The 27,071-nt window shown below is 43.4% G+C and overlaps 1 protein-coding gene across 2 annotated transcripts in view; it reads left to right on the top strand.

Annotated features, from left to right (window-relative positions):
* The first annotated feature begins 3,015 nt into the window (after positions 1 to 3,015).
* RARS1 (arginyl-tRNA synthetase 1) overlaps positions 3,016 to 27,071 on the top strand; it is a 176,292-nt gene continuing 152,236 nt past the window's right edge. Inside the window, exons 1-2 of one of the 2 annotated variants that reach the window (XM_078653389.1) lie at positions 3,016 to 3,447; positions 15,301 to 15,435. In XM_078653389.1, the coding sequence (XP_078509515.1) occupies positions 3,403 to 3,447; positions 15,301 to 15,435 (180 nt within the window). In that variant the 5' untranslated portion in view covers positions 3,016 to 3,402. Of the gene's footprint in view, positions 3,448 to 11,521; positions 11,809 to 15,300; positions 15,436 to 27,071 lie in introns of those variants that run through there. The other variant, XM_078653390.1, reaches the window with a different exon arrangement.

Raw genomic sequence — 27,071 nt, 5'->3', positions numbered from 1 at the left:
CATGCATTTGCCACCACCTGCCAACCTGTGCCACCAGCAGCCCCTCACTGGCTTCAGTTCTCCCGCGAGACGTGCTGCGGTTGCTGGGCTATTCCTAAATAGTTAAATCACCATCTGTGGCGCGCTCAGCTCTGAGAGAGCTACATTGTAGAACTCACTCTGCCCCAGCTGCCTGCTGTGTTGACTGGCATATCTGGTTGTGGCGCCGACGCGGCGCGCCGCCGTTTACACAGAGTGCTGTCAGTCATGGCACACCACGGGGGCCGGGATTAATCGAGAGCTGTGAATCTTCATGCTAGGCTTCAGGCCCTGGGCATTCCCAGACATAGGAGAAAACCCTAGATCAGACGAGGAGCATGATCGGGTGTAATTATAATTGCATTTAGAAAGGGCTTTCTACCCCTGATGAGGTCATGACTATTTGCGCCGGGCAGTATCCGGATGGCAGGTAGAGTGCCGTCACGTCAGGAGTCTCTCTGCGCAAGAGGCATGAAAATCACATCGCGGCGGGTGGCAGGCTTACAGTGAGGTTGGCCAGCGAGCGACGCCGGGGCCCCGGGAAGAGTGGCCATGCAGCCTGAGAACAGGTAGGCTGCAGAGAGTGCACCATCGATGGGCAGCAGTGCAGTCACGGCCCGCTGCAGTCTCTGAAACTTTAAGTAAGTGATTTTAGTCTGTGACACATTATACAGTCAGGTTTTTAGCATGTGCATGCTTTCTAAATTATATAGCACGATAAAAGTGTGGCAACAACTAATGTGGAACTAACCCTGTGGTTATAATTAGGTTAGCACTCAGATGCAGGTGAGGTAGCAAAATGTATATTTAGCAACGAGCAAGGCTTGATATTAGATTTGGCGAGTGAACCCGCGCGGCCGCTGCCAGTGTCATGGTGCAGTCATTAGTGGAGTTTACAGTCCTGGACTGTGGTAGATCTGATGTAACGGCGGGCGCTCACTCAAGTAAGTGTTAGCGCATTAGTAGTAAATCAGGCCTCCTCCAGGCTCTCAGCTTTCCCTTGCTGCACTGCTTTAGGGCCCAGTCATCTTCACCGTGCACGGGGAGGGGAACCGTTAGCCATCCAGGCAGTGATTGCATTACAGAAGGAGGTGGAGGAGGAGGGGAGTTGTGAAACACCAAATGCCCCCTCTTAACGTATCGCCCCTGTGTAGGAGTGAAAGACATTTTAGACCAGTCACCACCTTTGCTCGAGACAGTAAAACTGCATTGCCACCAAGAAATAGTTTGAAACACCACGACCCTGCTGGGGAAGTATCTTTACTTTGCTCATATAATGCTGCAGACTTGGGAGCAACAGGCTGCATTATGGTGGAAAACAAGAGATACTTATTAAAAGAAAAGAGAACAAAAAAAATGTTTTTACAAACTCAGTAAATGTAAACATGGACAGGGGAGCGGATTCATAAAGGAGATAATAAGGCAGTGATCTAAATTAATTTTTTAGAAAGAAATTCAGAGGCAGAATTTATATTTGGTTGTTTTCCGAATGTCAAGTGCGTGTGCAAGGATCTGAAGGCAGAGATTTCTGAACTGTTTCCATCACGCCTAAAAAACACTGATCATGCTTGCGCATAGTCCAAACTTGGAAATTTCCAGAATTTGCAACGGCTAGCTTCTGTGACCCTTGGATGAGTGCGAGACATACATTATACTGTGTGCTGTCTTGAGCTTTGTAATTTGATTGTGACTTTCAAATGGTGCAGGGTAAGACACATAAGGGCTGAGGTAAGGTAATCAAACTTTCTGGTGCTTGTCAGAGGTTGAAAGTGCATGATCAGTACCGCTCTTTTTTACCTAGATTTTTTTTTTTATCAAACATCACCTCAAATGCAGACCAGAATAAAAGATATTAAGAAAATCCACGTTGGTTTAAGTGGGCTTCACATCTTTATGTTGTGGGCTGGGTCCTACGTGTGACAGAGAGGCCCTGGAGTTTACTCTGATGCTCTGCATCCTGATCTCATTGATTCACTACTGGCAACAAGGAGTATCTAGGCGGGCCAGTGTATGCAAAGGCTGGCTAAGGAATCTGTGTTTTAGTAGCTCAGCTAACTTGATTTGGCTGTTAGTAAGTAAAACGAATGCTTCAATTATTCTAACCTACCTGCACCCCTGGCCTGTAGTGTACTGAGTCTGAGAATTGTGGAGTCACACATTTTGACTCTGCCTGCTTTTCAGTTGCCTGCTGTTAGTGCACTTTAGTTAAATGACAGCTTAGAGTTTCATGTTGCTCAAATGGGTGCAATATTTTTTATATTTATATATTTGCCTCGTCTTCATCGCGCGATATTGCCCGCGATAAAGTGTCACTCATAGTTGTTGAAATGTCACTCATAATTTCACTGAAATTATGAAAATGTCACACATAGCATTCTGAAACCTTGGCAGCTATGGTTAGTCTAGCCCAATCTGGCAACATTGCACCACTGGTATTTATGCGATAAATGCCGCGCAGCAGACTCTCGTAATCCCAGTTGCCTAGCCAATGAAAAGGGCTAAACCATAATCAATCATTAATTTTGTCCGATAGCTCGAAATGCAAGACACCTACCTATCTTTCTCGATATTCCGTCATCTTTGTTTGCAGCTAACTACAGGTTTTTGAAAGACGAGGTCTAATCTTAACAAAGCCATTGTTTGTAACATAATGGCAGACACTGTTTTCGAAAAGTATAGTTTGAGCAACATATAAATAATATTTGTAAAATATCGTCCTTGTTCCTGTTTATAACCATTCAAATAAGTATATTTAAAATATTGAACTCTTAAATAGAAATAAAGTAATTCGGGCTTTTTCTAAGGGCGGATATTTTTCTAGATCTTCTGGAAAGCTCTCTTTACATAAACCTGCGTCTTTCCACACTGTCGTAATTATTAAGACGGAATAGAAACAAAAGAAAGACCAGAGGTTTACTGGTTAAACGTCGCCGCCATCTTGGGTGATCGAGACGAGCGCGCTCTAACATTTCTCACTCATTTAACACATTAAAAAAAAAAGTATTTGGTATTGTTTCTTTAGAAACAGATGTGCACCTTTGCAATAGGTTTTAAGTATTACTGTATACTTTTATGGTTCTAGAAAACGGGACTTCCTTATACTTATGAAAAGATCTTCAAAGTGCTCTTTTGTGAGCTTTCTCTATCATTTTGTTTTTTATTTTATTTTTTTAAATATATTTGCAGATTTATTTTTCCTTTGTTTTAAGTTGCATTGGCGGTGCATTGCGGCTTCGGAGAGAAGTTGCCACGCAGCGGAACCCGCGCTGAAGTCCAGTCGCCCTCGTAAGCGGCACTAGACAGCAGGAAACTGTCTGTTTGGGCAGGAAGTACGTGCTGGGCCGGCTCCATGCTCGTTCTTTTTGGGATTTAGCGGCGCTGAGGATGGATGTCCAGGTATCGGAGTACAGGGCTAGACTGCAGCAGCAGGTGAGCCACCGCTCCCATCCTGTGGCTACTGATCATGCATGTGAATTACCTACTACAGTAAAGATTACAGAACCTAAAGCAGGGTCAGCTACATATGGTGTCACACAATCACTGCCAGATACCTTCTATCACTGACACTGTTTATAAATACTGACACTGTTTACAAACATTCATAAAATGTATCTTATTTATTTACAATGTTTTATAGTGCCTCTTCGCCAACTGGTATTGACGCGATTTACATATGCGACATTTGTTTATACATTAACATGCAGATCAAACCAAATGTAAACCGTGGAGGGATGGGGGTGGGAGGAAGAAGGGGTGTAATGTTTAGGAGTTACCAGAGAATAAATTAGTGTGATACTATTTATCGCTGAAAGGAATTACACTATAGCTGGGTGTCCTTAACCTCATGTTCTAGTGGGCACACAATTAGGAGAAGTCTTGTTTTAGCAACATAGAGAATGCCTGTCGCCGTTTTTCATTGGTTTGAAAGGCACTTTCAGTTTGTACGAGAGGAGCCCGTATTTGTGTTTGAGCTAGGGCAGTTTTGAATTTCGCCTGTTCAATAACTAAGGAGTCCTTGCTGCATGACATTTTAGACCCACTGGGTATTTTTTATCAAATCGGATACATACCTCGGTGTACCCGTGTGTATAGGTTTGAATGTTAGGAATTTGATTCTCGCCTCAATAGCGATCTCTGTGAACGGGGTAGATATGATCACATTTCCACTTCTGTGAGATCAACTGGGTTGTTTGGTGTAGGATTGCTTTAAAGGGCAACCTGGTTTTTGCTGAGAGACCCGGTAGATTGGCATTGCCTGCATCTATTCTAGAGACTGAGTGCATGAGTGACCACCTTGATTTGAAGTTTCGAGAACAGATGTTTTATTCTTTTTAATTGTTGAACCAGGAAATTTGCCATTTAAGCAAGCTTATTATAGTATGAGTTAAATGACAGTGTGCCATGTTGGGGAGAGGATGTGGCCTAACCGCCAGAGCTGCCGACTTTGGAGTTGGGGAACCATGTTCAAGTCTCGGTGTTGGCTCAACATCCTGTGATTTTGGGCAAATCACTTAATCTAAATACAAAAGCCCTCCCCTAGGCGGGGAGAGAGGGTGTCGCCTGCCTAAAAATCTGAGTGCACTGCGTCTCTGGTAGACTATAGAAAATCACTAATGTGAGGAGCAAGATGAAAGATGTGTCAGACAAAAAAAGTGTATGGAAAAAAACTAGAAAATTATTTATTCAAATTATTCAACAAATGACAATTTAAAAAAACATTAATTGTTTTTTCATTAATAGTTTTAGATATGTATACATTAAATTCAAAATAACACACACAACATATTGCCAAGGACATATAGTGTTCGCAGAGTCCCTAAAGGACTAAATGGAAAAGTTCCCCTCAACAGAATGAATAACTTCAAAGAAAGATAAAAAAAAATAGTAGTCATACCCATTACACACAGTCATTCATACCCGACTCTCATTAATACTACTGTCTTGCTCATACAATCACTCAATAAAAAGAATTGCATAAATATGAAAATAGGAACCAAAACATCGGAATACAGTGGTATTATAATAGTCAATACATTGAATGACACCAGAGACATCTCATATGAGACGGTAAGTACAAAAGCAGATTCCAATCAGTGTTTTTCAACAGTGCATCAATGTCAATAAATGGTTGATTAGAACAAACATATAAATTATACAATAAGTATTCAGTGTTTCTATATCTATACCACCGTAAGGTTCCTATTTAGACACAGTGCCGACGCGCGTTTCGGTGTGGGCTAAGATCTTGCTGTCACCTTCTTCAGGGCACAAATTAGATACAATCCAAAAAACAAGCCGTGTAGTTCGGGGGGAGAGCAAGAATTATGTACATCAAATATGAAATTGGGTCCACAAATCCATTCTATAAATCAAAAAAATAATATACAATAACACAAGTTTCTCCCCGTAAGGGCTACCGTTTCAGGTAAATGAGCACAAATATAAAAGTGGATAAATAACTCCAGTACCAAAGCCAGAAAAAACTGTATAGTGAAACAGAGAGGATGAACAGGTGATGTACAAGGACAGTAATAAATATCACCATCAACAAGAATCGGTAGGAATAGATCCAAGACAGGGTGAGCAGAAGTGTGACAGACCTGTTTACTTTATGCCCATAAACCAAAGAGTAGTGCACAAAGACGAGGAAAGAAAGTTAGGTACATGCTAATAGAAAAACACCATCTTATTTTGTGAAAAACTAAAAGCCATGGCTCACAGAACCGGGCCGAACGTCGGGGTAAAGTCCGATAGTAAGGAGCATCTGACGAGATAAGGTGGGATCAAAGCTAATGCAAGATAGAAGTAGCAAGCCAAATAATCAATACCGACTCTGCTCACTCACACCTAGGTGTAATCTGGTTTCGGTCCTAATATCATTTAATGGGCCGACAAAGATACTCAAAGTGGCTACCTCATGTACCGTGACTGTCTCTGCACAGCACAGGAGAATGAATTGGTTCAAAGATGAATTCGGGAAGGTTATCAGTTCATGAAATCACTTAATCTCCCCATGCCTTCCAAAAAAAAAAAAGAATGTGTTCTTGTGTAATGTAAATGGTGCTCATGTAAAGCTCTCCAATAGCTTTGGGTCGAGTTTGCTCTATATATAAAACAGCAAAAAAAAAGAAAATGTATGTTTGTTTACAAACCTAGCCTGCAATTGCAGCGGAGAGTGGTATATGGACAAACTGTATGATGATTGTGTGTCATTTGAAAAGGTGTGTCTTAAGCTCTTTCCTTAATTGAAGCAGGATTAGGGCAGGCTTTATGGATACAGATATGTTGTTCACTTCTCACTGGGTGCTTAGATGGAAAAAGTCTGCTGTCTCTTTTACATTTTTTTTGCACTTCTTAGTCTCTGGTCTGAAGATGGCCTTTTATACATGTATCAGGCCTGCCTATTCCACTTCTCTGACCTCATTTTGCTGGCGTTAGGACTCTGGGCACTTTACCCCTGTTAACCAGTGCTAAAGTGCATTTGCTCTCTCCTCTAAACATGGTAATATAGGCTCACCACCTACCGGCATATTTAATTTACTTATACGTTTCTAGTAAAGTGCACTGCATGTGCCCAGGGCCTGTAGATTTAATGCTACTAGTGGACCTGCGGCCCTCTTTGTGTCACCCACTTAAGTAGCCCTCTAACCATGGTGCATGCAGGTAGGAATCTGGCTTTTTATGTAGTGTACCAATGTAGGGATACATCATACAAATAGTCCAGATGACCCATATTGGTTTACAAGAGCTTCCTTTAATAATACCAAATCTTCTCTTAGTGGTATTTTGGTAGGCCAGTTTAGGCTTATCAGTGGGGAGTGTTGATCATTTGTTGTACACACAGAGTCAATAAATGACACACAATCAAAATAAATCTGAGACCAATTTAGGACTAGAACATAGACTTATATATATTTTAGACACAAATATCTTTGGGATTAGGTAAGTACTGTAGACATTATAATTTTTACAGAGAAAACAGTAAAAATTGCAGAGTTGTCAGATTAGAGGCATGGGCCTCGAACGTGGTACTGTTATCCTATTGGAGGAAAAGACATGTACTTCAAACAGCTACTTGCAAGTGGTTGTTGAAGGTGCCCTTTAGGACTTAAAGTGCTTGGGGGCCAAGGTCCAAAGTGCCTGCATCAGTTTGGCTTTACCTGCCCTGGTGTGTCCGGGTGCAAAGGCGCTGGTTGCAATGATAGACTTGAGCATGGTTGAAGTTTAAAGGGACCTGTCAAAACAACAGGGACTGCATAGAGGGGCTTGGGGACAAGCATGACAGAACCCAATGTGGGGCTCGGTTCACGAGGGTCGTTGGAGTACGGGGACACAGATGGCTTCCGTGAACCCATGCTGCGGGGCACGAGTGTAGAGGTGTTTGACCTGCTCCCCACTTGCGTTGGAGGCTCTCATGATTCTTGGGTGTACCTGGAGAGGGAACGAAAACAAGACAGCAGGGCCACTCTTGGTGTAGGCCTTGCTGGTCCTGAAGTTCATTGATGACAGACAGGTCAGCTTTGGCGGTGTCCAGGCTGGACACTCAATAAGCATTGGATGTGGCAAATGCTCCATTACCTAGGGTATTCATGCAGGGAGCTTCTTGGAGGTTCTGGCATATAGAACCTCGCTGAAGAGGCGGGACTTACCTCTTGGAATCATGGTGACCTCCTGGTGAGATGCATCCTCGGTGGGCCCGATGTCCTGCAAAACGAAGAACCTGCAGATGCAGAGGGTATGGCTTCCCTACCCCAAGAGAGATACTCTGTGGTTGGTGAAACGCTGGACAGTGCTCCAAAGGCTTAGGAGGATGCACTGCTTTAAGATGAGCTGGTTCGGTGCAATTGTCGAGGTTCCAGCAGCAAGGCAGGGTTTGATACCAAGTTCAGGTTAAGTCCTCAGTTCTCATTGTGGCTGCTTTTCTTTGTTCTTCTTCTGTTCCCAGGTCGATAGATCTGAATTCCTGGTGTAGGGAGATCCCTTAATTTAGGGGCATTTAGGGGAGCATGGGTAGTAGCCAATAGGCTACTTAACCCTGGGGTGATTACACCCCCCTATATGACCATTCCTTTGGAGAGTGGGCTGGGTATGCCCATACGTGGGGCCCTTGCTCACTGTGCCACTGGATTCAAGATAGCCTGGCTGATGAAGGGTGACATACCCCGAATCCGGTCCCAGGATGCTTGTTTCTGGTCCAGGGAGGACCTGGTTTTGCAGTTTGGTCTGGGCTGTTCCCATGAGGCACAGGTCAAGACTGATTTGCATATGGCTGGGTCCAAACTGGGGTGGCGTAGTGGATAAAAAAACAATGGATTTAACTCAGATCTCTTGACTGGGGGAGAATGCTTGAATCACTCAGCATTCCGTCCATCATTTGTTGTAGTTACGCCCACAGAAAGAGCAGCATACCCCCTTGTAGTGAATCTGGAGCCAGGGCAGAGACTTTGTACATTTTAAAGACCTCTCTTTGAAGTCTCCCCCACTTCAAAGGCACAACTGGGTATACGTACTGGAATCCTGACACCACCAACTAGGTACACTTCTGGACCTGAAGATATTCTCCCAGTAAAAAGGACTGCTATGCTGCTGAAAGGACTGTCACTCTGCTGGACTTTGCTAGACTCCTGCTTTGCTATGCCTGCTTCACTGGCTGCTGCCCTCCTTGCCTGGGAATAAGAAGGACTGGACCTACATTTCTACATTTACAGAACCTAAATGACTCCAAGGGCATGCTGACTTGCCTCCTGTTTGGAAGCCTCAGGGACATGAAAGACTTCCAACAACTCTGCTACAGTCTCTGGACTCTGCCAACTGTGAATTCTGCCCTGGCTGGTGGTGCCAATCCAGTCCTGGACTATTGGAAGTGGGGTTTCTGGCTGCCTTCTGTTAAAATCCATTCATTGCCGTCATTACACTGGTCGAAACCGACACATCTGACCTCAACGCATCGCTGCTGCAGTCGAAGATGAGGACATTGCATCGCTGGCTGCACGGCTCGACGACAATCGCCTTCATCGAGAGAGGTTTGACAGTGCATCTCTAAATGTGCGGATCAGAACCGATGCATCACCTGCATCCATGGAGATCGACTTTGATGCATCGCCTCCTCTGACAAGGTTGGTCCTGTATCCAACCCATGCTTCATCGCGGTCAGCCTGAACTTTCAGATTTGAATCAGTCAAGCACGACCAGATTGCCCCGGCGCTTTGTTTCTAAGCACTATATTTGTAGATATTCTTTAAAAATTCCTAACTCCAGTTCTATTTAGTGGATTTTTGTTGTTTTGGTTTTGTTCATTAAATTAAGCTCTATTTTTCTAAACTGGTGTAGATTATTTTGTGTGATGTTTTCACAGTTTTACTGTTTTAAGTGTTGCACAAATACTTTGCACATTGCCTGTGCCAAGCTACCACAGGGTGAGCAGCACAGGTTAATTTGGGTGTGTGTAGCTGACTTGGAGTGTGGTTTCTGCTTGGGCAATTTCTAACAATTGGCCTATCTTCAGTCACAAAACGTTCCTCATTTCCTCTCCTACATAGGATCTTCCTCACCTAAACACTGTGTACACAATGCACTTTTACCACACATTTTGTGATGTGTTCACTTGAGCCACATCCTCATTAGTGCTACGAGGCTTTGAATCAGTTAGCTCAGTGCTGCATGTTTACTCACACTGGGACACAGTAATATTTCAGCCTTGAAAAAGCCTTAGCCTCTAAGCAGAAGGGGGTGAAGCATATGCCATATGCATTTAATAGGAACTACTGTATACAATCAAGATACATAAAATATTGTCCTCTGTGAATATAATTGAATGGTCAGCACAATTTAAGGATCTTATTGAAACCTATCAGGATTGTTCTCTAATAATACATTTATTATACAGATACAGCTAGCTTCATCATTTCAACTTCATCACTTCAACTTTTAGACAACTCTTTTGAAACAAATGCCTGTAACAAATGATGGAACCAAAATAATTGAGTATACTGAAAATTGTAAAAAGCAGGCAAGGCATTCGCTAGTATTTGCTATATAAGGTACTCAAGGTCCTCCAATACATGATTTTAGTTATTGTTTGGGAATTCTAAAATCTGGAGATATTTTCCAAAATGCACATTGGTTCCTTGCTAAAATGATGCTCACGTTTCGCTACCTGCTCTAAGCATAGTTCTGTTGTCCACAATAAGATATATAACATTTTATATAACGTATAACACCACATGATTTGTCAATTCTAACCTATGCAGATGACCAGTGTTATTATTAAACAGTGTAATGGCACTGACATATTTAATACTTCGCTAAAATTCAAGATTTTCAAAATACGTACATTCATTTTGGGAGGATTATTAATCTATGAGATCTAGGGTAGTGTAGAAAAAGAGGAGTCTACATTGTTTCAATCAATGCAGAAAGGTATTACTAGGACTATTTTCTTCCACTTTCTCCTCCAACCGCCGCCTGCAGCTCCAGAATTCAAGCCACACCCATACCTAAGGTTTTGTGGATGAACAGAAGTTAACGGGGATGCCCCACAGCCGTGGTGAAATGCATCGGGGTAGAGCCAGCGCCCTCTAAGACATACCGTATGCAGAAATATGATCTGATATATATATATCTATATCGTCCTAACTATTGTTTGCAACAAAAAAGTCCCATTGGGTGTTGATTTTGTGTTATTGACTGCAGATATTTGTGTGATCGGTTATTTGGGATACACTATTTATCTCAAATGATATTCTGACCATATATTCTGCCGCCATCGCACACTGCAAAACCTGTCTCCAAACTTCCCATGTGGATCTGCTGTGTCTCAGCATGAAGGTGGGGTGCCACAAAGGACACATGTAGGAAGTACTTGAAACCTCCTTTCATTTTAGGGCGTCTTGAGCTATCTGCTGCAATTCCTCAAAGGAATTCAATTAACACTGTGAGGAATTGGACCCATCTCCAATTGACATGAGCTTCCCACTTGTTGGGCTCGCATTTGACATCTAGTCCTTGGGATCCTCTTAAACGGTAGCTGAGTTAAAGTGGCTGCCAAACCTTGGCGCACCCTGCAGCAATAGGAGAACTTGTCTCTCCCCAAGACCAAAGCGGAAATATAAAGGCGGCAGGAGATGACTGATGCCAAAGAACCTTTTCAGCCCAAGTATTCCTTTGAAATAGGTTTGCATCATTATCTCATGTTTGCGTTTCTGTTTCATTCTCGGTCTGTATTGTTATTTTAATTTATTTGAGGTCTGTTACCCTTGATAATTATTATTTCTTTGCCTCGGGATTTTTTAAAAATCACTTCTTTATTTCGGTTATGTTATAATGCACATTATAACTGTAGCCAAAAGGCAGATAGTATGTTCTGAGTGATAACATTATAGTTCACGGTTGCATTCCTGCCGGCTGCTTTCTGGTCATAGCGGGAGCTCATCCCATTGGTCTCTTTCAGGGGACCCCACAAAATGCTGGGGCTCCCCTGTTTGCTTATGTGCAGCTGCACATTGTAAGAAAGTGAATGGAGACTATACATTTAAACTCTAGGGCATGTACAAATGTTGATAACTTTATCGTGAAATGTGCTCAGATCTTGGAGCTCGTGGTCAGGGAAGTGATTTGGCATCTCTTTTGCAACCGTGGGAGGGGCAGTGAAGTTCATCCCAAGCGCGTGTTTCCTGGTGACTCAAAAGGAAAGTGATAGTGGATTTTTCTTAGTTACGGCCACTGGAAGTAGCATTTGAGAGCATTCTTTCTGACTTGCAGTTAGAGCGTTCGTAATACAGTAACGGGAAGGTAAGATATAACCTCCTTTGTGCTTTACACGGCACAATCTTGACGCGACATGCTACTGCTTGCAATTTCTTTTATTGATGTTTTTTCTGTTCTATGTATCCTACGTGGTGCTTTTTATTACTTTTTGTGCACTTTCTTTATCCAAGTTCCTGTTTTAACGTCTCAATCTGTGTACCAAACCTGTTTTTGACTAGCGCACGGGCCGACGTTAGATTGGTTTAATGGTGGCATACACTTAGTGATTTGGGGACTATATTTTGTTTTTTCTAGTTGATCAGTACTGCGACTTTTACTGTTGATGAATGCAGCATTTTTAGGTTATACTGGATGTTAGTAAACACTGACAAAGTAATTTAACATTTTTAACGGTATGCATCTACGCTTTCTGGTAATTCAGATTAGATCTAGCTGCAGTGGTGTTGATTTGTCGGCTAAGTGGACACATTTCAAGTCAGAAGACATGAGTAGTAATGTTTGCTTCTCTAGTTGCTGAATTTGTGTGATCCTCCTCTAATCCGTGTGGGGCTGTTTTACATATGATTTATGCACCTGTGTTTAACTCTTATTTTCAGAGTCACGATTAACAGAACTTTCATTGCTGATAGGACATTTGCCAATGAAATGAAATGAAATGAAAATTACATTTATAAAGCGCGGTAGCTACCCTCGGGCGTCCTAGCGCTGCGGACAACAGGCCTAGTGGACAATAATTCGGGCTATTCTGGCTTGTTAAAAAAAAGTGTTTTTAGAAATTTGCGAAAAGTAAGTAGTTTAGGTTCTGATCTGAGTTGGATGGGGAGGGAGTTCCAGAGTCGGGCCGAGTTGAGGGAGAACGAGCGGCCTCCACATCTAGCTCTCTTGACCCTTGGTACTGTGACCCGAAAGGCGGATTCAGATCTAAGCTGTCTAGTTGGGTGATAAGCTGTTACCAGGGATTGGTTGATTGCTGCGCCTTTTTTCCAGAAGGCTTGGTGAGCAATGCACATGGCCTTGAATTCGACCCTTTTTCTCACTGGAAGCCAGTGGAGTTCCTTCAGTCTGGGTTTGACTGGGAGCCGGCGGGGAATTTGAAGGAGCGTTCTGGCTGCACCGTTTTGAATGATCTGTAGTTTGTTCAGGGTAGTTTGGGGCGCACCTAGGTAAAGGGCATTTCCAAAGTCCAGACGAGATAAGATCAGACCCTGGATCATTATCTGTCTGGCATGGAAAGGCAGCAGAGGGAGAATTTTTCGAAGGAGCCTTAGTAGCCCAAAGCAGATGGCTGAGAGTTTAGATGCGTGGAAGTTGGAATTGAGGGATTTGTCAAGCCAAATACCTAGGCTTTTGATAGAGTTTTTATGTTCTGGGGCAGGACCGAGGCATGGGGGCCAGAAGGGGTCGATGTTATTATAGATGGAGTTGCCAAGGAGCATAAGCTCCGTCTTATCCCCATTCATTTTAAGGCAGGAGGATGTCATCCATTCGGCGACTCCTCCAGACAATTCTTTAGACCGTTGGACGTGCCTTGCAGGGGGTTGAGTGCCACCACTAGCTGAGTGTCGTCCGCATAGGTGACTAACTTCACTCCAAAGGGGCGGACGATCTCAGCTAGGGGGCTCGTATAAAGATTAAATAAAGTAGGGCTCCGGGATGAGCCCTGTGGCACCCCACAGTCTAGGGGTTTGCTAGGGGAGATGACGTCACCCTCGAAAACCTGAAAGGAACGGTTAGAGACGAAAGACCTGAGCCAGGTAAGTGCTGTTCCTGATATTCCCTTGCTGCTGAGTCGGTGCAATAGGATGTCGTGGTTTACAGTGTCGAAGGCGGCACTTAGATCAAGGAGGATAATGGCAGCAGAGCCTCCCAGGTCTAAGATTCTCCTTGTCTCCTCCGTCACTGCGAGCAGAGCGGTCTCTGTCCCGTGTAGGGGGCGGAAGCCTGTCTGCGTGGGATCCAGGAGATTGTTGGCTTCCAAAAACTCTGTCAGCACAGTATTGGTATGTTTCTCCAAGATTTTACTAAGCCAGGGGAGCAGGCAAATGGGTCGGTAGTTTGCTGGGTTGTTCGGGTCTGAAAATCTGAAAAGTCTGGAAATCCAGTGGTTTTGTTTTGCATTTTTGTTTGTTGAGGTGTGTTTGTGGGGTTTTCTGGTTGAGTCCACCATACATGCCAACATTTAAATATTAGTAAGAGATGTTTCCCCCCATTAACGTACATTGAAGCAATTGCAATTTGAGGGTGCAGCTTAAGTAAAGCCATTTTTGCCTTTAAAACGGGGGAGTGTCCCACCTAAATCGGAATTGGATAAAATTCTTCATTGCACTTTTGAATTTCATTTTACACATAATTGTGAGTTTTAGGGCAAGCAGAGAAAATATTACTGGGTAAAAATAAAAGGTTAGTTTTGGGGTGTCAGGCAAGTGTGTGCTTGAATTCTGTCATGTGCAATAGACATGTGGAAAACTAGGAGCCCTGAATTAGGGTTTGGTGGAGAGGGTGCTCCGTCACAAATATGAAGCCGTACCTGTCTGCCGAACTCTTGGTCCTTTGTCCAAATTTAGAGTCTGTTGGGCCATCCAGTTTCCGTCGTCAGTGCCCCTCCTGGCTCCATTGATGGAAAGTTTACACCAGCAGCTTAATGGAGTGCTGGCTGTTCGAGTAAGGGCGCCACACCACCCACCTTATTTAGGTCTGACGGTCTGATGCATTTTTTTTCGTTCATCACTGCCAGGGAAAACCGGGTTATGGTGAACAGAGGATGTGGCCTAACGGCTAGAGCAGTCTACCTCGAAGCTGGTGAACCGTGTTCGAGTCTCGACAGGAATGCTCAACATCCTGTGATTCTGGTCAAATAATTTCATCTCCTCATGCCTAACAAAAATTAATGTGTCCATCTGTAACATAACTGGCTCTCATGTAAAGCACTCTGATACCTTCGGGTAGAATTTGCACTTTATAAAATAAATATAATGTTCTCCACACCTAGGGAAAAAACTGTCTATATGCAGGATGCTTTTCTAAAGCAAGCTCCCTCTTTGGAGACATAAATGTAGTGGACAGCTGTCCACTGAAACTTTGGTACCTTCAGTTTCTCCGAAGGTACAGAGATCGCCAATGAACCTGTGGTGACCAATACATTTAGAAAATGTAATTCCCTCTGGCAGACGGATGGATGGCGTGCTAGCTACTAAACGTAAGTCAGGCCCTAATGGTTTGGGCATATGGAGAGGGCTTTTAGATTAACCTGTCTTTCTTTGTGGTGCCATTGCTTTGAGTCTTTGGTTTTGTTTCTATCTTTTTTTATTCATGCCTGACAAAATAAACTGTAAGCCACACTTGGCAATAATATGACGTTCTAGAGACCTGTGGTCAAATTTGTCAGCTGTGACTCTCCTGGCTAGTTCCTAAACACGTTCTACATTGACACGGATGTTCAGGTTTCTGATGCAATGGTTGTTTGCAACCTCTTTTTACTGTAAATTATTAAACTTCTTCGCCGTTTGTCCACGCCAGGAAATAGAGATCAAGTCTCTGGCTGCTGAAGTAGAGAATCTGAAAAACGGTGGCCATCTAGGAGTTTCTCTGAATCTGGAAGACCTGCAGGAAGAAAACGCAAAACTGAAATACCGTCTGAATATACTCCGCAAGGTGAGTTGTTCTGCGTAAACATTGCATGTATAGTTGGGGATTTTCTGTTTTAAACATATGTTGCTTTGTTGCTGTTAGAGTATAGAAAAGAAAATGTGAATTTCACAGTTATATTGCCACTGTCCATAATATTCATTGTTTACACTGAGGTATTCCTGTTGTAGCTTGCTCTTATTTTAATAGTATCTTTAAAAAGATTAGAATAAGAGGTTTCTATGTTCACTTAAACTATTGATAAAGTAATCATTTGTCTTTTGGCTGTATTTGTTACATTTGTTGCCAAAAACTTAGTCCTGTGGTAGATAGGAAGAGGATTTCAAATACACTATCAAAGAGGGCTTTACTTTTTACTTCATAAGCATTTGTCTGTTGGTTAGTGGGGTATGAGGGTAGTAAATAATATGGTTTTGGGAATGTTTTAAGGTCTTTTGATTTCACACTTTAATTAAGTTGTGTACAAAACCCTACGTTTGTGGGGCAAATACTGCAAACTACCTAAAACAGTTTTCTCTTCGGAGTTACTGCGATTGTGCATGCGTTCTTAGATAATAAATACACACATAAAAAATAAATATTAGGGGGGAAATGGAAACGACTTTTAGCTCAGTAACTAATATTAACAATCAGTTATTTCCTCAAAGTTTTTTTATTTCTTAATGCTGTTGGTTTCTTTGTTATTGATGTCTGATGCAATAACCTCTAAAGTTACGCCTTGGAATGATGCAATGCTTAGGAGACATATGACCGGATTTGTCAGCCGGAATTAACAGCGACTAGTCCATATTTTTTTTACATTGTGTCCAAAGTTCAGGTCTGATGCAACTGCTGGGTGGTTTCACTTTACTGTAAACTATTGCACTTATCCGCCCTCTGAGTATTCCAAGAAATAGATAACTCTTTGCTGAAAGCAGGATCCATAAAAATAAACCCCGTGCCCATACTTTATGCCGTATCAAAGTAAGCATGCCAAATCCTGCCTAGAAGGGTTGAAGGATATTCGTCCGGTAAAATAATTCAGAAAACAGAGCTACTGATGCATTTTACACCACAATTTACAAAGAATGTATCTAAAGCGTCACAGTTCTTCCTGGAACATTTGAGTATACACTCAGCAGATAAATCAAAGTCTCGAAGGCTCCTTAGTAAGGCTGGAGGGTTACCAGCGGTTTAGGTTGTAAAAATTGACTAAAATATAAATTTTACAGAACGCTTTAAAATTAATTAGCTTCAAATATCATACGCAATTCTGACGTGGCACTCGAATGCTTAAGGCATTTGACTGCTCAGGATTGTAGGGAGATTATTCCGACAGGAAAGGTAATAAAAAAGTGGGGGTATTATGATTTATTTTTAATTGCTTTGAAATTGGCTCAAAAGAATTAGGGTTTAAAACCAGTCCAAATACTCTGGGTATGACATTTGACAAATACAGGTGTATATAACATATGTCTTCAATGCTGCCATCCTAGTTTTAGTTTCACATCTTGCCCTTTCAGTTAGATTATGTTCTGTATTATACCCGAGACTATGTTCTGAGGGGTAAGTGTGGAGAAAGTGTAATTCATATATTAAATAGAAACATTATGGACGGTATTAACAGACTTACATGGCATAGCATACTGTATGTGTTGATACGCTCTTCTATGTCTCACATAGGGTTAGTAAGTGCTACAAATACTATAATACAACAATAAAAGCCAAGGAAATTGTACCAGCATTGGGTGCACCCAACTCGGAATGAACTGTCACTCAGTTATTTGATGTATTTTAAATATGCAATCATTTTGTCCCTAAGACATCAACAGTTCCGGGAAAAAAAAAATATTTTTTCCACATGCCAGATTTTCATTATGGGTAAATAAATGCAATTCCCCTAACTAAAAGTGTACACATTTTATGTACAATTATCTAAATAGTAATATTTTGACAGTAAATTCACACATTTGGTTCCCGGATACCACCTTGTCATTTTGTCCGAAAGCTCATATGGTCTATGTTGATAGAAGCTCGATCATTGTCATTTTTGTAACCACATGCCAAGGACGCGCATCATCTGCTAGTGGTAGCCACTAAAATCCAGTAGACTCCCCTTTACGGTATCATACTTGTTAGAAGCTGTGGATGTACGGCAAATGCTAGACATGGCCACCATTATGCCTTAGATGGTATTTATTGTGATAAAGATGTTCAAAATATACCAGAAAGGGCCACTATACAGTATCATGTGGAGAAGTGTGGCTCAATGGTTAGAGCGGCAGACCCTGATGCAGAGGTCTAGCCCGGGACCAGGGTTCAATTTCCCACCTCGGTGGGTCTTGGGCTCAAAAATTCCACGGACCTGATAATTCTCGCCTCGGTGCCTATTCCAATCATGGAGTCCCACTCTGCAACTCTGGGCAATAGCTTGCTTAATCTCCACAACGGCCCCCACAATGCTAAGGATGCCTGGCCTCCACCTTGGGGGTGCCCAGTAGTGGACACCTCACAGGGAAAGCCAGGATGGGTTCCACAGCGGTATTCGTACAAGCGCCTTGAGACCCTTGCGGGTGAGTAGTGCGCTATACAAGTATCAATTTTATGTATTGAATTCCGGTAAAATTCCCCAAAAGATTTCCTAATGACGAAGCCTCCATAATGCATACATAGCCCCTTATGCCTATGGGGCATCTTCAGTAATTGCCACCATTATGTTTAAGATTTCTACAGTATGGCAAGGAGTGCCATTCTGACTCATTAAATGCCCAAAATGTGCCAAGGAAAGATGCTGTATGCCAGGGCCAACACATTGCAGTGAAAGGACGCATCAATCTGTGCCATTGTCAATGGCTCCGCAAATTCCATTTCCCTGTATTCTGCACTCATCTTTGGGTATTGTTGAATTCCTTGAAGGCAGATTGTGTTCCTCCATCACTTGTGCTCTCACTACACAACACATAGTCACTATGTTGAAATGATTATGTATTTTGAGATATCATCAGTGATGTCATGAGCAGCTCATGCACAGCAGTTTGTGCAGTATACCATCACTTGGGAATTTCAATGGTCTTTAGTTTTTCTACCCTAACCACAAAGTCAACATAACTAGCTCATTTTTTGAGTATAATAAATATTTAACAGCAGCCGTAGACCTCTGCAGAGGCTTTATCAAGCAGGTAGATAACTTGTTGAGTATTTCAAAAGCTGGGGAGCTGTGCAGAATGGACTTTGTCTTTGGCTTCATCCATATTTTTTTTAAAACAAAAACTTTGTTTATTTTAGCTTCAGATACGTCTGTGCACTATAACACTGTAATTAATACACAACGTTCCGTCACATTATGCACAGAAATAATAAGTTCTTCCCAAACAGCTCAACAGCTAATCATGAAACAATCAATTGAGCTCATCTTTCAATGTTTATAACTGTTAAAATATTGTAATTCTTCTTCTATTTAATCTCAGGGAGGGGATCAGATTTGGGTACTTCTCCAAATATTGACATGCTGGTATTTTACATCTACACTGTTAAACCAAAATGTGCCTATCCTTTAATATTTCTTCTCAACCCATACACTATTACTTCACAAGCATTACATCTCAATCCAACCCACTCATAGTGCTCATGGTGGAGTATGGTCAGTGCACTTCTCAAGGTTCAAGCAAAAATGTAATACTATGTCGCTGCCATCACCAGTGGCCGCAGCTTTCCTCCTGTGTTACTGAACACAGAGCACCCAATCTTTGCCTATCTGCGCACATCTATTTTCCACACAGCGATGCTGAGAGCCACAGGCGATTTCTAGGTCTAGGCTATACCATACTTCACCATCAACAATGCTAGGTCGGCAAACTTTCATTCATATATATTGCCTTCTTAGACCTCGGCCGTAGCAAGCTACCGGTTAGCGTTTCCATTGTTGCGGATACCCCCTAGTAAGGTGTAGGTACTGAGCATTTCTAAACCATGTGGTATAAAACAGATTCTGCCTCTTCACATCCTGGGCAGCCAGCCCTTTCAAACATCTTACCGATCCTGTATGGAGTTACGTGTGTCTGATGGCAGTAATTACATTGACTATATTTTAATTTATCATTCCAAGATACCACTTTGTATAGAACCCTTAGCTGTAGACCAGTTTTCATCTGAAAATTATGATCCAGTGTCTACCTCGCATCTCAGTTGCTGATCGCTAGTAAACAAGTCTCACTCGCACTTTAGTTATTAGCAGCTTTCTTGGGCCTAGTCCTTATTTCCTCTGCTCATCAATTGTGAAGCTTGCGCGACATCAGATTGGAAGCTGTGGGACTTGTGCGGTATGTGTTGCAGTTATTTTCAGCTACTGTTTCCCCAACAGATTTGCACGTCAATACCACTGGTGAAAGGGATAGTCTTCCCTTCGATATCACCAAATGTTCTTTGACATCATCAAAGTCCATATATCCTGTGTCCGGAATCATGGTCCTTTCTGCTTCAGTTCTTCTAGCTGATATCCATTTAGCTGCCTGATAATGTAATTCAAAATTGGGCAGTCTGACTCCTCCCTCCCTACACCGGAAACTGACCTTTTTCTATTGCAATTCACCATCTACTTGCGCCCCATATCAATTTAATAATCAGTGGTTGGAGCTCCCTGAAAATGCTCTGCGGCTTAATAACTGCTCCTGTAACAAAATGGTGCAACCGGTGTAGTTGCATAACCTTTTTTGAGAGTTATTTTCGGCCTATGAGTGACAGTGGAAGATTACACAAAAAAAGATATTGAGCTTGTGAACACCACAAGCTCTCTGCGTACATTGCCTTGATCACATGTGCCCAATATTATGTATCCATACCCCCAAGTATTTAAACGTGATAGGTGTCAACATTTGTTGGTCCCATTGTACAAATAATAATGCCTATTTACTCTGATGCGTCAGAGGGCAAATAAGGAATTTCTCCAATTTCACCCTTCATTTTCATGTTCTCAATTGTTGGAGTCAAATAAGCGTTCAAGCTTCTAATGTACATAAGGAAATCAATGTTATGTTAAACATCCCGTAATAGTCTGTCACAGCTCTCCAGCCTATTAGAACTGGTTAGAGGCTGTTTTAGCAGAACAAATAATTGTATGGAGAGGAGGGAGTCTTTACCTACACCTTTGGCCCATTGGTAGGAAATAACCTCCTCCATTCGAACACCTGAAACTGGAAGTTCTTTCTGTAATGAGAAGTTCGATCTAGACTTTTATACATATTTTGTATGCTCCATAACCAGGACTAGATATTCCCACCTGAGAGTCTCAAAGTTTGCTGCTTGAAGTGTTTTCTTGGTGACCATGATCTAGGTTTGGTGGCATCATCACCACCACCTCTACCTTGGGAAAAGCTTACCAAATTCCCAAGCATAGTTCTAGATCACTTTCAGCTGAGAAGTCAGCAGGTTTTCATATGTTGCAAAACATTCAGCGGGGGACTGTCCGAGGATACGATTTTTATTTATAGCAGGCCAATTTTGAACTTTATCTGAGGTGAGCTGTGCACTCTCTCCGTCCCAGGTGAAATGGAAATTTGAATTTAAAACGGTTCGCAGCTTCATGTACCTAGAGATGGTGTCTTCTGAATGATCAGTTTCAACTATCCGTACAGCACTGTATATATCCTGTTCACATTTATCCTGTTCACATTTATCACTCTTATTCGCTCCTTTTTCACCATAGCACTTGCGCCGCTGTTCAAACAAAGTGTATGTTCATTAACTCTTACAGCCTTCTAATGTCAGTTTGACACCATAAAATGTAAAAGAATATATGGTTGGTTTCTTTTTTTTTTTTTTTTTTTTTTTTAAAAACCTTTATTGAGAGAGACGTGAGTACAAGCGCTGGCCTACAACCACAGGGGCCGGCCGCAAAGTCAGGAGAATCAAAATAACAAAGCAATGTATACGATAGGGTAAATACAGGATGGATGCAAATAAAGTCGTTACATCGCCAGCGCCAGGATAAAAGAGGTTTCATTTTACATTATATAAAGGAGGCAGCAACCATATCTACCAGCGCGTCATGCAACATATACAGCAAAGAAGGGGGGGGGGGCGGGAGGGAAATAGCCCCCCACGCAAGCAGACGACCACAGTAGGGCAAAGCCCAAAGACCTCACACGCCCATACCAGGTGCAGAATAGAGGAAGAATACCAGCATACAAATAAAGTGGACGCCACACGTACAGCCCACCCGCCCCGAAAAAGGAGAAAGTGCAGACGCTAGCGAAACAGAGGAGTAAACACCAAGGGACATAGCCCACCCCCTGGAAAAGGCAAAAAAGGGGCCATAGAATAAAACAAACTAAAATAACAAACACCCCCCCCACCCTACATCACTGTAATGGCTACGGCCTACCCCACTAAACAGCGTGCCTGTCGCCCAGAGTCACCCGAAATATAGAAAAAGAGAAAGGGAATTATAACGAAGAAAGAGAGGGGAATAAGAAAAGGAAGGAGAAGAAAAGGAAGAAAGAGAGAGGAGAGGAGCCAGCGACCGAGACATAAAACACTACCCCCCCGCAACAATAATGCACTAATCGAGGTCGAAAAGGAGGGTCAAGAAAAGCCTACACCAGGATGTAAACAGGAACCATCCAGAATAACGAGGCCCGGAGATGCCATGTAAAAAGGGTCCCACAGACATCCGGGCACGATCACCCCTGTCCACTTTTATGAAGAGTCGAGCTTCCCAACCCCGCCACAGCCAAAAAACAGCAGAACACAGTGGGTCCATACCAGTCAAGAAAAGCCGGTGGGATCTCCGCAAAACAACGTCCCGGCAAACTAGAAGCAACCAGGAGAACTCGGCAACAGTCAGAATGCAAAAGTTCCTCAAAGATCCACGTGGTCAAGCACAGTATCTGGGCCGTCCAGCACGAAGCAAAGAAAACAGGATGTGGAAAGCACTGCAGCATCGGCACCGGGTCCGCTAGATCCCATAGAATCGAGCACCCAGCCGGAGATCCCAGCACAGCCGCCGGCGAAGTTTCAGGCAGTACAATTCGGGGAGACGACACTTCGTCACAAAATGGCGGAGCCACCATGGCAGCTATCCGCAACTCCAAGGCTCGACCCTTCAAGGACAGGTCGATCCGCAGAGCAGACAGGGCAAACCAGATAGCACTCCGAGTAGGGGCCGCCCAAACCAAACGAGGGCTGGAGAAAGCAAATGCGGTAACCTCCCTGTCTCCAGGAGAAAGACACCCCGAGGGGCCATCCGCCATCTTAAGTACAGCACCCTCCGCCATCGCCGCAGGTTCTTCCAAGTCCATCAGGAGCACCGGCGGCCCCAGGGCTCACCGCCAAACCGCGGCGGATGGCGCTCGGCGGAGAAAGGAGAGTCACCAGAAGAACGGGCGTGCTCCCCACAGCACTCGGGGGGAGCCCAGCACCGGATCCCGGGCGGGACTAACAGGAGTGGGTTTCTCACTTGAGGGGTGCCGGACAGCGCGGCTTCTCTTCTTCGGGCCGGTAGGCGAACGGACATGCGGGGTGGCCCACCAGCGGGGGCGGGTCTGCCCCAGGGGTCCCGGCCCGCGGCTCTCAGGCTCCCACCATCGGGTCTCTCCACCGGTTCCGGACCGCCGGCACTCCGATCATCTCCGGGCAGGCACAGCACTCGAGGCCCCGGCGTCTGGGCCGGGAAGGCCAACAAAGTGACCAGGGCAGAACGCCGGAATCACTGCACGCCAGAGCCCCGGAAAAGGATGGTAAGTGAAGGCTCTTCCTCAGTGACCAAATTCGGAACACCCCGAGCAGGATCAAATACAGGATAGGTGGCGGGGAGGAAGAGATCACGGAGCGAGGCGGTTATGCGACCGTTCCGATCGCCATCTTGGCTCCTCATGGTTGGTTTCTTAAATACAGAATTTGCTTGATTTTAATTTGGTGTGCCGTTGATTCATGTTCTTTGTCCTTTTTTTTCTATTTTTCCCTTTAAATGATTATTACGGAAAGGTTTGAATAGGACTGTTTTGTATTGGTTATTATTGAGTATACCAAGAATCAATTTGGTTACCAGACAGAACCAATTTTCTCCACATTCTTGTACACCCAGGTTCTGAGGGGCACCCCATTATACTAGATGTGCATCCATGTGAATCCTCTGCTCTGGTGTATGCCTAGAAAGGCACATTTCCACCAAAAATGGCAGAATCTGTTCTGTGTGTACACTAGGCAGTGCAGTCTTGTATAGTATTCTCAATATTGCTCCCTCAAAGTTCTGTCGCAGGTAGGCAGATCATTTCTGAGTTTACGAGCGGCACTAATACATGACCCAATCTGTGGCCTTCCAAGAGCTGCCTGCCCGTAAATTCAAAGAAATCTAAACATTTAAGTCTGTCGGTGCTCTACAGTTTTTTTCTTAAATGTTAACAGCGATGCTTGAGCTGAGGTTCATTCACAAACTGGTTCTCAGTGAATTGCTTCCAGTTCCCAGCTGGTACACTTCTCTAAGTACAATTGTCCAAGCAATGTTGGCCATTAATGCATGCCCTTCTGTTTCCTTAAAGGCCTTCCATTCAATCCCTACATTACCCACGGAGTCTTCAGAGTCCTTCAGTTATGCTTTATCCTAGGGTGCATCGGAAAGTGGGGCTTTGCCAAGTAGCTTTATGCTGACGCCATTATGGATGTAGTCCGCCTGTTCCAACCAACAGTGCAACGGTCCTATAATGTCCTGCATAAGAATTCAGCAAGCAGAGGTGTATGGAACCTGTGATGCAGGGGCAAAAATTCTTCTGATCTGCTATGGAGTTCGTACACTGGGCTGTACAAAAAAAATTATTTTATCAGAAGGTGTGCTAGTTTCCAAAGATCATGCAAACCCCAATTCACCATCCACAGTAGACCATCTATGCTGCAAGTTTTACACCAGCCATCCTGGAAAGGGACAAATACAATCTGTTCAACTCCGTGTGAGCCACATAATTATAATCACCACACTTCATTATTGGAACCGAATTCTCTAGCAGCAACTGTTTTGCTATTTCATCCAGTAATAAAACCGAGGGCAAAGTCTGGGAATATATGGGCAATATTTATGGAGACCAACCATCCAGATGTCTTTTGCCCACTCAGTGTCTCCTAGAAAAGGGACTCTGTGCCTGACCTAAATAGGGGCTAATTTGCCTTTGCTGATTTAGCTGCTCCAGGCACATGAAATTGCCATTGACACCAAAGCTTAACACATTACTCCTTTGTCATGAGTTTGTTGCCATTTGCCTGCCTCCCCAGTCTCTCACTACCACATCCCACCTCACCCGCTCGCTCCCCTTCAAGGACAGAATAAAAACACTTGTATTCCAATTACTAGTAAATAAGTTATTGCATTAGGTTATCTTCAAAACTGCCTCTTAAAAGAAAATAATGCACAATTAACAATCTTTATAGATGGTTCCACTCTGTCATATATCCATCCCCTTTTGCAAATTAATGTGCAATGTTTATCTGGAGCCTTAGACATTGTACCATAATCTTACAAATGTTATCTGACCTATTTTACCATGTCAGTTTACTCTGTAACTACTCAGTGTCACAAATTACCCCAGTTAGGACTCCTCTTTAGTTCTGCTTGTATTCTCAGTAATCCGAAGTATTATTAGAGGGCCCGTTCAAATGGAATCAATTGTTCCTTCAGAAGCATCTCTTGAAGTTGCCTGGCCATCACCAATGTAAATTTCTGTAATTCAGTGTAGAGTTTACAGATTCATTGAGTGCCTGTACACCCGTACCTGCTGCTGTTTTGTTAGCTATTACGGTTTGGTTCTTTCTCCTTAACTTGGCTCTCAATTTGGGTTTGCTCGACAAAGGCGGTCTCTCAGGTTCACCAGTGGCCGCCAGCTTTTAGTTCACTCCCATGCCTCTGCTGTATCTCTGAAGAGAGACATGCCGTCGAGAACCACCTTTAGTTTTTTCTGGAATGCCAACATGTATCACTTGCAATTATCTGATTCTCTTCTTCACCTACCGGAATGATCTCCTTTGCTGCTGTACCCCCAGAGTGTAATCCAGAAATATCAGAATTTGTGTGGTGCCAACTATGTAGTGACCGGGTTGTCTGGCATTCTACAAAATATTGTCTGTTGCAATAAATTCAGAAATTTGCTAGTTGGTGGTTTGATACACCTCATGGTGGCATTAGGGGCCCAGTGGCCATATCAGCCATCACAACAGAGAACTATTCTGTTGTACACTTAGGTACCACTGTTGTGTTTAGCCATTCAAGCAGGAAAAGTTCGGCCCTCGGAATTCACTCCCGAAATTGCTCACTCTAGATCTTCCCTCAAAGCCCTTTTCTCAGTTCGCCAGAATGCGTGTTCTTTCTTGTAAGTCTTTGAATTGGTTTTGGATTAACATCACCACGGACTCAATGATAGTAAATTTTGCCTCTTTTGTACTCAATCTGTTTTTTACTCGTCAGCACATAGCAGCACAACTTTGATTCCCTATTCTGCTTGTCTTGCACTTGGAAGCCATACGGGTCTTGTGCATCAATTGCAGCATAAGATCTAATTTATTAGGAGATTCTGCCAAGTAGTCTTTTCTTCCTTATGGAAAATCTTAATTTTTCAAAAGCATTCACCACAGCTTATCAGGGTCCAGAGTCTCCAACCACCTTCACTATGGAAGGGTTCTTCGGGAATTGTTAAGCCTTCCCTGTATCGAAGGGATGGTGGCTTTCTTCAGTCGTATCCTGCCAGCACCATCAGCATTCCCTTGATGATCAGTTGTAAAGCCAGGCAAGGGGGTCACACTCTCTCATACAGGTGGAGTTCTCACCTACTGCTTACACTGCTGCTTTGATGAACTTGTTGTTGGATGTTCCAAGACAGACATTTCCCTTCTGTCTGGGGTGGAAACAATTTAATACATAGTGACTAAATCTGGAGCCACATTCATGTGAATAATCTTTGGAACCCATACTCATATTGGTCATTACCAGCTTATGGTCACAGTTCTTTGTTCCTTGAAGAAATTATCCACTGTCACTTAGGAACCCCTGATTAGAGCACATACATCAAGATGATCCGAATGCTGCTAGCGCCGGTACGCTTCTCTGGAAGCAACTGTGCGCTGTACAAATTGATCAGTATTATCCCTGCCCCAGGTCTACGTTCACCAACTTATCATAACTCAGCAGCATTGATTTGCCTCCAGAAGAGGCATTGCAGGTCCAGGGGTTGTCTCTGCTCCATTAAGCACCATTGGGGCTATCAGGCCCATTCTTCCCCTGTGGGCAGTATTTGCAGTTTTGAACCGGTTTGTCTCGTTGTGTGCTAATTCCAATGTTGGTTGAGCCTCCCACTCCTCAGTAGGGAAGGGGTGACAATGCCGACTACCCACTGGTGGATTAATGCTTGTCTCACGTCGTTGTCTGGCTGCTGCTTCCTGTTGTGACTTTGGGCCTGATTTAGATGTTGGTAGATGGGTTACTCCGTCACAACAGTGGCGGATATCCGGTCCGCCAAAATATAAGCCCCATAGGAGATAATGGGATTTATATTTTGGCAGACGGGATATCCCTCAGCGTTGTGCTGGAGTAACTGGCCCTCCCGCATCTAAATCAGACCCTTTGCCTGGCTAATGCTCCAGACTGCCTCCTGTTTACATCTCAGTGCAGCCCAATCCTTGCCACCATA

This window comes from Lissotriton helveticus, chromosome 7 (assembly GCF_964261635.1).
Source record: "Lissotriton helveticus chromosome 7, aLisHel1.1, whole genome shotgun sequence".
NCBI lineage: Eukaryota > Metazoa > Chordata > Amphibia > Caudata > Salamandridae > Lissotriton > Lissotriton helveticus.
Note: the sequence above shows the minus strand (reverse complement) of the source record. Positions and strands in the feature narration are given on the sequence as shown.